A 15,756-nucleotide genomic window follows, 5' to 3' on the forward strand; every position below is an offset into this window, starting at 1 on the left:
ACGCACTGTGTTATGGTCTGTGTAATCACTGACATACCTCTCAACTTCTTATAGAAAGAAATCAGGACAAAGCCATAAATAATGGGGTACTTAGGGACACATTTTACATATTATGTTTCCAAACTTAGAAAGCTGATGGAATAACCAGTTTTACATTTACATTAATTTTCTGAATGGTATAATGCCTGAAATTCAAACATCTGTCATTGTTTTCTGGCTTCAGTCCTCAATGATTTGCCAATAACTTTCCAGAAACCCAAAATTTTATGAGGAATAAACCAAAAATATGAGACAAAGATCTGGACATCCTGTGAAGATCTGGACAGTTGAGAGGTATTAGTGCATGCAGCTTAATTCATGATTTGTTTGTATAATTTACATAATCTCTACATACAAAATCACTCATGTTAATGAGTTCTGTGTCGATCTAGATTACCTTTTGAATGCTTTCCCCAACTACTGAGAAGCTGACCTCATATTTAATGCTATTGCCAAGGTGTGAAAGTTTTGGTGGTGTCCACTGGACATAAAGCTGCCCTGGATTTCCCATCTGGCTGACAGTCAGGTTTGTCGGAGGGTCCAGGAGAACTGTTGAACAAAAAAGCAACAGTTAGGAGAAGGAACACTGACAGGCATTATATCCAATTTTCAAAACACATTCAGTTTATACTGACTTTCTGATAAATCATGTCTCAGACTGGATTAACACACACTGTATAAGTAGTTGTATCTTCAAGTTGCTGTAAATATTATTAAAGCTTACATCAGTCGAATTGAACAGTATTAACAATTGCTATTTAATGGACATTTCCTACCTAGTTTAATATACATATTTTTGTAATGTTAATGTCTAGCTGTACCATTATTTAGAATTTGCAAGCCTTTAAGATCTGTTTTACTCACCTCTGTCAAGCCTGGCAATATTCCCTCTTACTCATGTATGTTAGTGTATGATATAGTGACTTTGACACGTTTGCTTTGACTGGTTAGATAATGTGCAAGCCATGCACGTTAATTTTTCATACATGCATGATTAGAACTCTGTAATTAAAGGAATCTGTTAACATCACGTTTTTTTCTTGCGATCTTAATCTGCCTTTTGTGCATGCCTGCTTCCTGACACCAGCAACCATACCGATGCACAATATGTTTATTTAACATTTGTTTACCAGGAAAGTCTGACTTGGAACAAAGCCAATTTTCAGCGGAGGCTCCAGACGCATGTCCTTGTAACGTGGGAGGAAACTGAAACACCTGCCTGGAGGAAACCCACACGAATGCAGGGAAGGCATACAGACTCCACACAGAAGGCACTCTAGCCAAGAATCGAACTGGAGAACCTTTTGCTGTGAGGCAGCAATGCTACTGCTGAACCACCGCACTGTCCAATGTTGAAATATGTGATGTTGAAATATGTGATGTTGATTCTGAGAAACTTTTCTTACATCTTTTCAGTGCTTCACGTTTCCTCTAAACTCTTACCCTTATTGGGATACAAAACATTTCACTATATTTTCTTCATTCAAGATATTCAGAAAATATCTTATGGAAGTTCTGTTTTCATTATCATAATTGCAGTTTTCCATACTTTCCTGCCTTCATGTGTCTAACTGCTGTATTCACAAAGGACTTGTGAAGATGAGTCATTCATTTGCTCCTGTTCTCAATATTTCATATAAACAAAGAGTTAACTAAAAAGTTTCTTGTTATCTGTGATTGAGTTGCCTATTTGTCTGCAAAAACACATGGGATGATATACTGCTTCCCAAATTAAGGGTAAAACTAGCAGCTAGAACCATAACAAATAACATGCATAAAACCTGAAAGGTCTGTCTGATGCAATCAGCCAAGCAGCACATAAGCAAATGTTAGCTGTTTGCCCAGGCCCGCACCTGAGTTAATTAATTTTTAGTTTGGTCTGGCTTTAGAAATTCCAGTTATGAGTTGCACAGGGCCAGGGCCCACATTATTTGCTTACCAACTTGATCAACGTAGATAGTTCTGTTGTACAGAAGGGTCTTGGAGGCAATGACTTCAATTGTTCCGTTGTACAGAAGGGTCTTGGAGGCAATGACTTCAATTTCCACAGGAATAAAAAATGCCACATCCACAAAGGGGAATTTGCAAATGTAAAAGGATGTGTTCTTCTCTGTCTTTTCTTCAGAGAGATTGCATAATTTTTTCACTTCCTCCCTGGAAAATATAATGCAGACAAAATATTGAACAATGAAATTTCAAAGTAAACATAGGTCTGCAAAGAAAATCTGCCAGAATTAAAAAAAACAGCAGTTCAAAATGTCTATTTCAGTATTATAGTGTAGGGCCGTGAGTAGATGCCCTGTGTCATGCAGGTCTGATGTAATATGATCAAGGTACACCAAATAAATAGGATGTCATTACCAAGGTTGCGTTTCTCCATTTTTAAATATATGTTTTGTAATTTACTTTTATCATATTACAGAAAAGATGTTCAATAATATCTCACAATAAGCTCTTGACTTATCAGCTTCTGTTTTATCAGTATAATATAATAAGCAAAACATCTGACATATACTGAGGCTGTAAAGTCAGGTAACATGTTATCTCACTGACATAGAGGCAAGGCATTTATCTGCACTGTCATTGACTCATGTCCAAAACTTTGAAAGTTGTTTAAGGGGAGGACTGCATGGCCAAGGGGGTCTTTCTTTTCTTGAGCAGAGGGTAAGGGGATTTGCATTGTCGTAGCATCCTCTGGTGACGGCCAGAGTTAGTGGCAGGCTTGCAATGGGAGGGGTACAAGTGACATGCCTGGAAGGCAGTCTCTTACTTGGCTTAGAGGATTAAGGAGGTGTTAGCCAGCAGTTTCCTGTGATCCAGTGGTACAAGGTTTGATTCCCTCTACCTCCATTGGCTGTGACTCTGAGCACGTCAGTTAACCAGACACCACTCCCTGGATGGGCATGAAAAAACATAAAGGTCCATCAGTGCTCTACCCCAAAAAAGAAATACAAATGAATAAGTAAATAAATAAAAGCCCTGTATACTTGTTGGTTCTTGTCCTAGTGACTTTATACAGTGAATACAACGTGTCTGAGCTGTACTGGATATTCTACACATCTGGGGGCTGTTAAACCCTAGCAAATGAAAATCCCAGCCATTGCATATGATGATTAGGTAGTGACTGAATTCCTCCTAGGCACATTTCCCAGCCACAAAAGATAAGGCGATCAGACAAAAGCTAACTGGAAAGGGAGGACCATGAGGCACACGCGGGGTAAGAGAAACAAGGAGGAAAACAATCTGTTAAAATGGAGTGATGAGGGCACCATACTCTCTCAGTGGGTAGTAAGGCAAAAAAAGCAGATTAGACAGCATACATTCATCCATATGTTTCATAGAGGTGAGACTCACAATCATATGATAACAATCAGTCAGTCATTGCTTGAGCAGAAATTTGACCTGACGGCCACTGCAGAGGTAGAGAGTCCATTAGCACCACTAGCACCTTGCTTTCAAGGACAGACCTAGTTTGTTGAAGGTAAGCTGGGTAAAAGAGACAGACAGACCATCTAGTAACCATCTATCAATTTCTAGGATAAGGTATAAAAAGTCAGTAATCTCTGATCGCCATTTACTGGATGGTGGATGCAATCTGATATGAGCTATCACTGGAACAAAGGACAATACAGTGAAAATCATATGCCACTGTGTGTTACATTGTCTAGTGGATAAAATAAAGCATAAGGGGAAAAGCTGCTGTATAGTGTGTGAAAGAAGAGGCTTCAGCTGTTACTTTCTACTCCACAAGATGAAACATGTCCAACTCCTCTTATGGGGGATCCTTTGAGGTGGGAGCAATATTAATGATAATGCTGTGGTGGGTGCACTGTGTAAGCTGGTGGCCATGTGGACAGCTATAGCCTCTAAAGGTATATAATTTTGTAACACAAAACAAATATTATCTTAAGGAAGTCAGAGAGCTAGTACATTCCTAAACAGACCAGGTCAAGCCAATTATTCAGTAATCTGCAAGCAATTATAGTGTTTGAACTCATGACTACAGTTTTACAGCTCGCTGTTTAATACAGTGAAACCTTCTTTTTAATTAGCTTTCCAAATGTCTGCTGTATTAGTCCTGCCTGTATAACTAATGCTTTCATCCAAGCATATTACAGAGCAGTCTAATACATAATTCCACTTACTGAATATTTTTTGTATAATGATTGAAATGTGTGGAATACAACAACAGAGCTGATTTTAAATGATCTGACAACAGCACATGCTAGGATTTATTCCTCTGGCACTAAGACCCATCAGCACTCAGGACTGTCCCTGGCAAATAACTCCACTTCCTGGGCTGTTTGACCATTACCTTAAGCCAGTCTTTTTAGGAAGCCTTATGTTCTGTTTTTTAGTAGTATGACAGAGAAGGGTGCAGCCAGAAATGTATACTTGGTACTCAAACGTTATGTTGTTGCACCCACCACCCACATATCAGTTAAAATGGAGTCAACTCTCAAAATGCTGCCCCTATGCAATTCAGAAAGGGACCCTTTTTTTTTCACTTGTTGCAACTTGCATCCATTAAAAGGCTATTTTAAAGGTACATTATTTCCCTAGAAGACTCTTCTGATATCAGAAAGCATGTTTTCTATAAATGTTTTAATGACACAAGTCATAGGAAATTATTAAAAAAAATAGAAAACACTCTTATGGCTGTCCCACATGCACTACACCTTACCTTAGCCTCTCAACCTACTTAGATATAGCCCGCTCACCTGATAGCACTTTCTTCTTGATTTGCCTTTGAGAAGTTACATTCGTCTTCTTCAGAGGCATTACGTACTAACAGGTGTAAAAATACCTCAGTAAAATGAAACATTCGGAGCCCTCACTTCAGTATGGTGGGGATTCTGAGGGCAGGATGCTGTCTCTTCATCATTCTGTCCAGATGAATCTAATTTTTGGAAAATAATGAATGCAGCAACAAGGGAGATGGGTTCAAGGGTGCTGCTGTCTTCCTGCACAGGGACTGCAGCGGGCTTGCTGGATTCTGGAGTCACCATCCTGTGCATTTCCACCTGTAATGGATACATTCCAGGATTTAGTTCAGCAAGAGCATGAAATGTGACTAGCTTAAGCTCTAGTATTTCAGCAAGTGGATCAAACTGTCTTTCCCAGAGTGTTTGATTTGGGCAGAAGTTGCCAAACCTCACCAAATGGTAGCAGTGCTCAAGACTAACTCCATTCCTCAAGTTCAAGTCTTCCATCACTCTTATAATGAACTAAGGGCTTCAGATAAACTTGGGAGGTATGTGAGTGTGTCGTCCACCTTGTCAAGTTGGAGACTGAAGTGTTAAAAATAGACGTTACTGTGTTTGTAGCATGGTTGCAGAATGATGAACAGAAAGACAGGTGTAAGGTCCAGGAGGCCAAGGCAACCACCATGGATTCCTGATGGTCCATGTGCTCCATGGCCAGCTTGGGTGGCCAGACCCATCAACACTACATGTTGAAACAGGTCCTGTCATTCAGCCTGAGTGCATAACATCAAGATGACTTTAGAGCTTCTACATCCCAGTGAAGCCTGCTGTTTGGACCAAAAATTAATGAGATGCTGAAGGCACTAAAATAAAAGAACCAAAGCTTCATAAGCTAATTTAGCTCTCTTCAATGTATATTTGTTGTGTCACAGAAAAGGCAGAAGAGGCTTTGATTTTCACTGGAGCTCGCAGCAGGAATGGCAGGATACCCAGCTGTCTTCTTCAGTCAGACAGCAGCAAGATCACTGAGGCTATTCCAGGGGGTCCTTGGTGTTTTCAGACTGGGTATGGTGCTGGCTTTCACGTTGGCCACTGTGACATCCCCACTCTGGGCCAGTAATCAAGGAGCCTAAATCCTCACCACTGACACTGGGAGAGGGACTTTAACTTGGAATACAAATGGATACACTCAGTATTTCCAGATGCAGACCTCTCTGCATCAAACACAATTTCCCTTAAGAGCACACAGGGAACACACTCAGCCTGGGGGTCTGGATTTCTCTCTTTATCTCCCCAGGTCCCCAGTAAGCTTCCCCACTGGCACAGTTGTAGGGTTAAGTCCTCAGCCGAGTGTCCAAGCCAAGTTCTCCAGCACCCTCTCTGTGAAACCAGTGCTTCATGCCCCTGCTTCAAGTAGCTGACACACACCCATTCTTTGAGATTTCATTTTCACAGACACACACACACACACACACACACACACACACACACACACACACACACACACACACACATACACACCACGCACCTGGGAGAGGCTGGCACAGACTACCTGCTCTACCAACTTTGCTCAAACTATAAGGTAGATTCACTGCCACCAATCAGTTACTATAAGGATCTTAAAATGGTATCCAGTTATACAAAGGGAAATTAATATTAATGCAAATGGTAATGTTGACCAAACAGCCAGGCTTTCAGGAGTGGCCACAGTTATCGGCAAATAAATATATGCAAATACTCTTGAAGCTTAAATATTTTCTAAAAGGACCAGTCACAATGAAAAGTTTAAATATATTTAATAATAAATAAAAGAACAAGATAGTGCTAAATATCTATTTACAGTAAACACCATAGTTTCAGCCACAGGAAATATTAAAATAACACAGAAGAATAGATTCACACAGCTACAGAAAAACAGTATTTAACTAATCTCACTATATTTTCATGACTAATCTAAAGAGCTACTATTCCCTGGTTCACTTACTAGAGCAAGTCCTAGATAGAATTACCAGCCCAGGTCCTATCAGGCAGCCTGAGTTCAGTTTACAGGCTCACTGAGTAACAAAAACTGAGAAGACTTCTGTCCAGGTGTGATTTCATCCAGAATGTTGATAAGTCACTATAATAATGATCTACTGCTCTCTGGGACAAAACTGTGACAGCCTTGTAGTTCTTACTTAGCTTTTATCCCTTTGGATCTAGAGCTGTACACAACAGTAGAAAACACTTGATGAAATCCTGGGGATTTAAAATGGCAGAGAAAAAGACAAAAGATTGCTGTTATACAAACGATTCATTTAAGTTAAAACTATGAGTGGCTTGAAGTATTCCAGGTAGTACTAGTTGATAAATTCCACTGGATTAAAAATTATCATTAGGTCAGCCACAGTAAATTAAGAAATATCACTATCACAAAAAGATCAAATAACAGCATTTAAAGCTGAATCCATTCATCTATCCATCATCCCTTTTCCCAATTTTTGCACATGGGGTCAAGGTGTCACTTCAACAGTGACAATCATCTTGAGCCAGGGTTTACACCGCCAGGTGGCTAACCCTGCTACAGTGTTTCATCCGCACCACTCACACACACACTTATGGCTGATTTAGAGTGCCCTATCCACCTACTGCATGTCTTTGGAGTGTGGGAGGAAACCGGAGCACCCAGAAGAAACCCATATGACCCAGTGAGGACATTGCAGACTCCACACAGAGGGTACCCCAGCCAAGAATCAAACTTGAGAACTTCTTGCTGTGAGGCAACAATACTAACCGCTGCACACCACTGCAGAATGCTGAATCTAAGAAATTAAATGTAAGGAAAAGTGTGTTACATAGCAGAGACAAAATCTGAAATAACTAATTTGTTCATGATAATAATGTACCAAACAGAGCTCAGCTGTTAAACATACACACCTTACAAATAATGGAAAATTCAACACTTAAGTTTGTATTCTCATTAGTAACAGAATTAACAAGGACTACAGTAATATAGTATGTGTCTAGGCTGGTTTGCAGCGTGGAGGCATTTGGCAGTCAGATCAGCATCCAAATGAAACCAAGTGGCTCACAAAGATGTGGGCTGGGTAGATTAGGCAGACAGGCTGATGGGTATCAACATGTGCATCTTCCAAGATAAGTGGGACTAGTATACAAGAAAAAGGCTGATCCGGTTCCTCCTGGGGATACAGTTTAGGTTGCACACAGACTACAAACTCTACGCATGTACCTCCAGCAGGGTCCAACCAATGAAAATGTAGGAATAGTGCAAAGGAACCAGTCAGGTGAGTGGAAACAAACAAGAAGTCATATCAGAATCAGTGCATCCAATGATGTCAGGTAGCAGAGGTAGTTTTGCCTGATTCCACCCACCATGTGACAGTAGATGAAATCAGGAAAAGGAGCTAGTAGCCAGCAGGTACAATCCACTACAAAATGATATCAAAATCATCTGCTCAAATCCACTAATGTGAACTTTTCCTTAGCTACATCAGTACTGAAAGTGGAAAATTGCATTTTTTAAACAAATGAAGCATATTAATGTTATATGAATTAAAATTAAGTTTACAAAAAATGTAACTTAAAATGTTAAAATTTAATGCCAGAGTGTCTTAACACTGGAACGTGCTGAGGCTTTGGGCTCCCTTAGTATTTCCAAAAGTACTTGTAGAAGACCATTGCTGCCCCGATCCTTAAGAAACCATCTCTAGGCAAAAAGATGTAAAAAACATAGTCTGTATATTGTCTGAATATTTTCTAACTACTCATAATGAGAAGAAGGGAGGATTGCTAGAGACATTAACTTTAAGGTTGGGATGGGTGTCTCTGACCCTGTAGTTACCTGTAAATGACTACCAGATGAAACAAAGATGGCCAGTGACAGGAACAGGAATAGAGTTAGTGTTAGCAAAGAGGACACACTGACACCATTGACAGTAAATTCCGGTGAAATGAGTGAGATGCTTTCAGTACTGGTGGACATCTGATCTTTAGCAGGAGGTGGACATTAAGCAGAAAATGTAACATTCTTGTCTCTGGTTAGAGATATAAAGAAGATGGCAGTTTCTGATTCTGGCTCAGTATTCTTCACTGTCCTTCAGACAAAGGTGGAATGGACAACTGTGATGGAGTGTAGAAGTGAGGATGGTAGATTTCAACTTTCAAATACAGTAAAAAATGATACACCTATATTATGCTAAACTGTAGGAATCAGCCAACCTATTTAAGGACAAGTAAGTGTGGCAAAGTGAGACAGACAGTATTATTTTAAAATATGAGTCAAAAGGGGTGGGGAATATATGCTGTATACTATATAGTATATACTAAGTGTGAAATTGGGTACATAGAGTATTACTCTTACTCTGAGGTACAGGGATCATGGAGTTAGTATATATAATAGCAGGCATGGAAGGCATGGTTTAAGGTGTAACATCAGTTTATAGAATTCACTGTTCCTTGTTTCAGCTACAACTTCAACTTCAGTTTATTTAGGGAATTTTCTACAAACCACCATTTACAATTATAACTACATTAACCAAAAATGAACAAAATCAGCTAGAGGTCAGAATGCAGTAACCATTCATATCCTTATGTGATATTGAAGAGATATGTTTTAGTTGAACTACAGAAGCTGGCCATTTTTGAGCATTCCTGAAGGCCCTGATGGGGTATGCTCCATAGGCCAAAGGCTGTACACCAGAACTTTCAAAACATTCCTGGGAAACTGCTATTAGCCTCTGAATAGCCAAGCATAGAACCCTAGCTGGGTATAATGCATTGGGAGAGAACCGACCCCCAGTGTAACCCAAATGAACATGCAGGAAAGGTGGATAGGTGGCAGTGGGAGTTCAACAAGGAAATGCAAAACTGTGTACTTCAGTGGTGGGAGTAGAAAGTACCAAGGAACTTTCTATGAGATGTGAGGAGAAAAGCTGAGGTAAACTGAAGATGAAAAAGGTCTTGGATATATAATCTCCCTGGGCTGAATCAAACTACAATATGTGAAGAGGCAAATATAACACTCTTCTGGTGTGAACTGCCAAGAAATGGGCTACAGAAATACAGAATCCATCTTCTTATTATGCAGTTGCAAGTTAGAGCTCACTTGTAGTACTGCATTCTGTTATGGAGGCCATATCATTAAAATAAATAAATTTAAAAAGAAAATCCAGCTGTTTGGCAGCGTGAAAAAGAAAGTTACTTAGTTTGGGTTTGGGGATATCAATTAAAAGGAACAGTTTAAAACTCTGTGAATGTATACACCAAATGAAAGAAGAGAAAGGGAAGATATAATACAAATGCTCTTCATCATCAGAAGGAGAACATAGAAATGAAAAGAAAGAGGAAGCAGAGGTACATGTAGCAATTAAAATGGGGAAATTGTAAGATAGATTTCAGAAAATATTGCTTTATGGAGTGCGGCCTTGAAGTGCATTGCCAAAGGGGACAGGAGATCGTAGTACAACACATGGGTTTAGGGAGGCATAGAGTTCAATGATCCACAGTTCACCAAATCTGCAACTCAGTAAACTGAAACCAGCAGATGTAACACTTTTGACTGCGAGAAGAGATTGGTAATTAGACCTGCCCTTTCTGCAGGACTGATGGTACTATTGTTTTCACTCTAGAGCAATATGGAGGTTCAGTGACTTTTTCATGTTTTTTTTTTTTTTTTTCATGGAGTTGCACTTTGCTGGTTGAAATGATACAGGCACAGTGTTTAAAGTGGTCAAAGACAGACAGAGACAAAGAAAGGGGAGTGGTGGCAGTATGAGGATAACTGCCCCTCTTGGGCAGATTTGACAAAGCAAGAGTCGTCTTCCATTGTCGGTAACATATCATCAAATTGAAATGGCTTCCATGGCAATAAAGATGCATGAAAGTCAGCCTGGAAAGAGTTCAGCTAAAGAAATACATTAGTGTTGTTAGCAGATTAAAGCCTTGTGATCCGTTTCATTTGCCCTTAACCTCTTGCCAGTGTCATGGGGTACTCTGAGTCTCGATAATACTTTTCCTCACAGGCCTTTGGCTTCCTTTGTAAAGTCATAGCCTTTAAACTTTGAATTGTGTTCATCCTTTTACACACACACACACACACACACACACACACACACACACACACACACACACACACACACACACACACATACACGTACACGCACACTACCTGAGGAGACAAATTAACCTCTCTCTCCACTCTCCTTTCAGAGAGATCATTGTGTAATTTCAAATTGTAAAATAATTCTGATATTGCCAGTGCACTTGTCTACTTATGTTGTAACATGTTGAAGGAAATATTTCTTAATTATTTGGTTTGTTCTCTAGAAAAGTACTGTGGCAGTTACACCTATTTTAGACAGGGGTACATTTAAGTTTTAATCTGAGTTATTGATGCAGGTTGATATAAGGTAAACAAGTTAAATATCAGCTACACTGTTTCTGGAACGATTCTAACACATTTTATTTGTTCACTCTAAGAAAAGCTCATCCAAATATATTACAAATAAGGACAGGAAAAATCCCATTTCTCATGTAGAACTGATAGTTTACTGGCTGCCTTATTCAATGATTTCATAGTGATTTACTAATTTTTTAGACCAGCTAAGAGAACTAAAGATTAATCAGTGATGTCACTTATGTAAACATGACACAGTTTTTCACAAGGGCCTGTCATTGTAGGGAATGCAAAGTACAAAAAAATGACAGTTTTAAACGTCAGGGTTTCTTGAATTCTCTGCTGTTGTCCAGTAAACTGCCATCAGTAAATGTCAAATGCCAGGAACATTTTCCAAGAATATGACTAATAGTCTGTGCAGTGTGTATAATCCCCTTCCACACATACATGCTCTCACATATACATAAAGACACACACACACACACACACACACACACACACACACACACACACACACACACACACACACACACTAATCAGTATGAACAGTCTGTTTTTCTTTGCTCCTGTCAGCCAAGAATGAAATTTCTGTAGCCTTTTCTCCTTATTTAAAAATTCAGTATGCAAAATGGCTAATTAGCTTCTTTTTTAAGTAAAAAAACATTACACAAGAACTTACTGAAATGCCATCCGAAGAAATGATAGTCTTCATTTCACATATGTATTCCTCTCACCTCAAGAAATGAAGACACAGCCAAACAATCAGGTAACCTTTTTAAAATATTTTCACTATTTCCTTAGGCAGATGATATCATAAAAGTATCTGAATGGGTGCATATTTTTTGAGAAGATTATGACTTTTGTAACTGTAACTGTAATGTTTGTCATTTTCCTTGATTGAAGGTGTTCTTGGTCTGAAATCAAAGATCTCCCTGAAAGTCAAGACTAGTGGAGATGTACGGTTCAAGAACAAGAGCCTGATGCATGTATTCAGCTGAGATACCCATAGCAACAGCACCTGTTTGCAACACTCCTTAGATAAGCTAGTGAAGGTGTAAAGGTGGGGGGGCAGTACTCCCTCATCATTTTGCTTGTTGGAGGCAGAGTGACGATAACCTGTGATCAGGGAGCTGGCGAACAAGCAAAGGGTAGCTGGTACAGTATGATGCTTACATTCACCAGCGAGTCAGACAGAAAGCATAGAACTTTGAATCGATGGACTAACCAGGAAGAAAGATTGCCTGCTTAGAATGCCTTTACAGGTAGCAGTGTGACTCATTTTTAATGTCTGTGTTTCACAGCTCTAGAGTCTGCAGTTCAAACCTGCTGTCAGGTTACTGGGTTTGTTTTCCCCATGTCTGTGCAGCTTCCCATTTATACAACTTAACTGACTACACTGAACTATATATACTCTGCATTCACTCTTACTCTTGTGGTTCAGGCCGCGGTTGAAACAAATCTCAGGTAGCCTGTTTTACTTGGTCAGTTGACTGAATTAGAAAAATTAAAGTTTATGGCTTCAGAATGATTCCCAGAAGAGCAGCAGAAGAAGTAAAATAGTATGAGAAGGTACTTTTTACCGAGAATGAGAAAGCCCAAAACCAAGCCTCAATAAAAATAGTGTGAACCTTAACAGAAGTATTCCGATATCCATGGTTGAAGACAGAACTTCTCATTTCCTAAGAAACAGTGTCTCAGATGTTAGCAGTCAAAACTGTTTTGTAACAGGCCTCTGAAATAAACATAACTCATGCAGAACAGGCATTCACTGCATACTGCAAATCCCTGCCATGCAACATGCAAAAATAAATAAATAAATAAATGAAAAGAAACATAAGAAGGAAAATCAGTGAGGTATGCACATACATCAACACTGACTACTTGTGTAGACTCCCCACAATGATTAAAAGAAGCAAAAAGTCGTTTCCATTTTCTGCCGACTTTGCACTGAAGCAGCGAGTATTAAAAGTTCTGCGGGCATATAATACACCAAGAAACACTCCCTGCAGACTGGTGCGCTCCAGGAAACAAACAAGCAGGTGGATGGATTGACTCACACTGTACTCCAACATTGCTCTGAGGAGGAACTCTGTATCGATGTGACAAGACACCTTGTACTTGCAAAATATCAAACACAGCTTCACGCATCAGGGGGCTTGAAAACTTGGAAATCTGCCAGTTCAGTGTTACAGCAACAAGAATGAAATTTTTCTGGGAGAGAACACAGCTTAATAACTGCACATGGCTATTAGAAAAGCCCATTTAATGCCCCCCCCCCCCTCAAAAAACAAAATTCAGGCCTTAGCTGGTGTAGCATAAGGCACTGGAGTTTCAAATGTAAAATGTTTCTAACTATATTGCAGAATTTGTTCTTTTTTTTTTTACCAGGTTATATATGTCCGACTAACAGAAGTATACTTTAACACAGACATATACTAGAGGCAAATGGACAGCAACATCTTGAGAGTCAGATTGAATGCATATGTTAAAGGATTTAAAATATTTACAGTAGTCCATGCTTTAAAGCTTTTCCATTTTATTCCCTTCTACAGCCTGAATCACTGCATCCACATACATATTAAAGCAGTTGTACATTTTAAAGATTTTAATACATACTGTAATTGTCAACATTGATATAGATAGGAGTTTGCTTTAAAACAAATATGCATCCCTGTTATGGTATTCAGGGTCTTAAGCAGTGAACTACACCTGCTGTGACTCTTAAAATCATGGGTATTATCAAGGTTAGACTACGTACATCAAAACATATACTTTTAAAAAAAATATTTATTTTGTACAATGAGATGTGCTAAAATTAAGAAAAAAATCCATGTGTATATATCATACTTTGTGATTAAATATTTTTAACATGGCTTTCTTAAAGAATACTTAGTTGGCTCAATGGGCTTTTTATTTTATTTTATGTTATTTTATTTTATTTATTTACCTTTGTTAATGGGACAGGCTATAGTTATGAAAGGTCTGTTTCCAGTGGCGTACCAGGGAAAAAAGCTCCAAATGAATCAACTGAAGATATAATAATGCAATGAAAACTGAAACAGTGTATATAAACATTATATAAGTCACATGAAATATACACAAATTAATATATATTTTTACGGTAACATATTTAAAAGGAGTAGTAATGTTTATATATATATATATATATATATATATATATATATATATATATATATATATATATGTGTGTGTGTGTGTGTGTGTGTGTGTGTGTGTGTATACAAAATTAAGTCCATTGTTTATGACGCTCTAGGGACCTAAACCTTGTCACCACAATAAACAGAACATGCTGGAGGGATAGATTCCTGTCCCAGAGACTTCCCATACTCCAGAATAAACTACCTATCTATATCAAACAAAGCTCCTCATTAGCACTCTTCAAGAAAAATCTTGAAGATTGGGTGGGAAATAGGAAATTCGCCCTGGGGATCACTTCCGTGTCTCTGCTCGACAGTGGCACAGGAAAATAAATTTCTTGGTTGGCAAAAGCCAGGGTACCTTTTTGGCTGGACTTGTATAGGCTCCAGGGCCAATAGCTTAGTACCTACCTATGAACCTATGAACCTATGACCGTGTATTTTAGTCAGTATGGCTAAGTACTACTGAGTAGATACTCCTTGGACATTAATTGAGTTTTTCTCCATTTTGTTTGAATCTGTCATTTCAGGACTTTTTTTCACTGCTAAATAGATATACTGCCCCAAAATATATGCCATCTGGAACAGTGTGTGTGTGTGTGTGGGGGGGGGGGGTACACTTATGCAGTGGTGGTAGGGCTGCATTCTAAGAATTGAAATATAGTTCCAAAAATCCTGGCTATTCCCCTGCTCAGAATTATTAGCTACTGACTGAATTCTAAGAAATGGCTGTATTTTTGGGTCACTGACCCCTTTTTCAAGTGAATGATTCTGAACAGCAGCCATCACTCTGGTAACCACCTCAGATTCCGGGATATCATGACTGTCTTCAGAGAAAGGGCCATCTTGGTACTAGAACTTGCGACAGCCCTGATTACTTAGTATTTAGTTGAAAATCCATTCCTGCACTATGGATCCAAGCTTCCTCATCAGTACTATCATTAGAATTCCCTAAATTATAGACTCTTGTTCTTAGACAGGTACAGAGTGCCTTTACTGAAATAACCACATCATGAAGGTGATGAGCAGAAGCTAGAATATTTGTCACCAAGTCAAAGGCACCAGAGTGACTGCCACTCTATGAAGACAATTTATTGATAAAATTAGACTCTGCTTACCTTGTACCACATCCTTATTTTTCTACATAGATGGCAGGGGTAACTTCCAGCTCTCTTTTCATTCAATGGACAGTATGGTTGCCAAAGTGCATTGTTTCATGATATAGGAAAAAGATCACTCTGTGGTAAGCAAGACTGTAGGCATCTTCAGTACATGGATGTGCAAACAGACCCTGAAGAGCACTACCTCTCAACTTTCCAGATTTTAGCAGACTGTCCAGATTTTTGGCTTATATTATTGGTCTGTTCCTCATCAACTTTGTAGTTTTCTATCAAATCAGTGGGATAATCTGAGGACTGAAATCACTGAATAATGACATACATTTGCTTTTCAAAATTCA

General features: G+C 38.9%; 1 protein-coding gene across 1 annotated transcript in view; it reads right to left on the reverse strand.

Moving 5' to 3' along the window:
• EPOR (erythropoietin receptor) overlaps positions 1–15,756 on the reverse strand; it is a 377,631-nt gene that overhangs the window by 138,787 nt on the left and 223,088 nt on the right. The window contains exons 3-4 of the mRNA XM_044084616.1: positions 1,979–2,193; positions 437–588 (exon numbers count right to left, since the gene is read on the reverse strand). Of these exons, the coding sequence (XP_043940551.1) occupies positions 437–588; positions 1,979–2,193 (367 nt within the window). The remainder of the gene's footprint in view (positions 1–436; positions 589–1,978; positions 2,194–15,756) is intronic.

Source organism: Protopterus annectens, chromosome 9.part0 (assembly GCF_019279795.1).
Source record: "Protopterus annectens isolate FY-2018-M chromosome 9.part0, PAN1.0, whole genome shotgun sequence".
Classification (NCBI taxonomy): Eukaryota; Metazoa; Chordata; order Ceratodontiformes; family Protopteridae; genus Protopterus; species Protopterus annectens.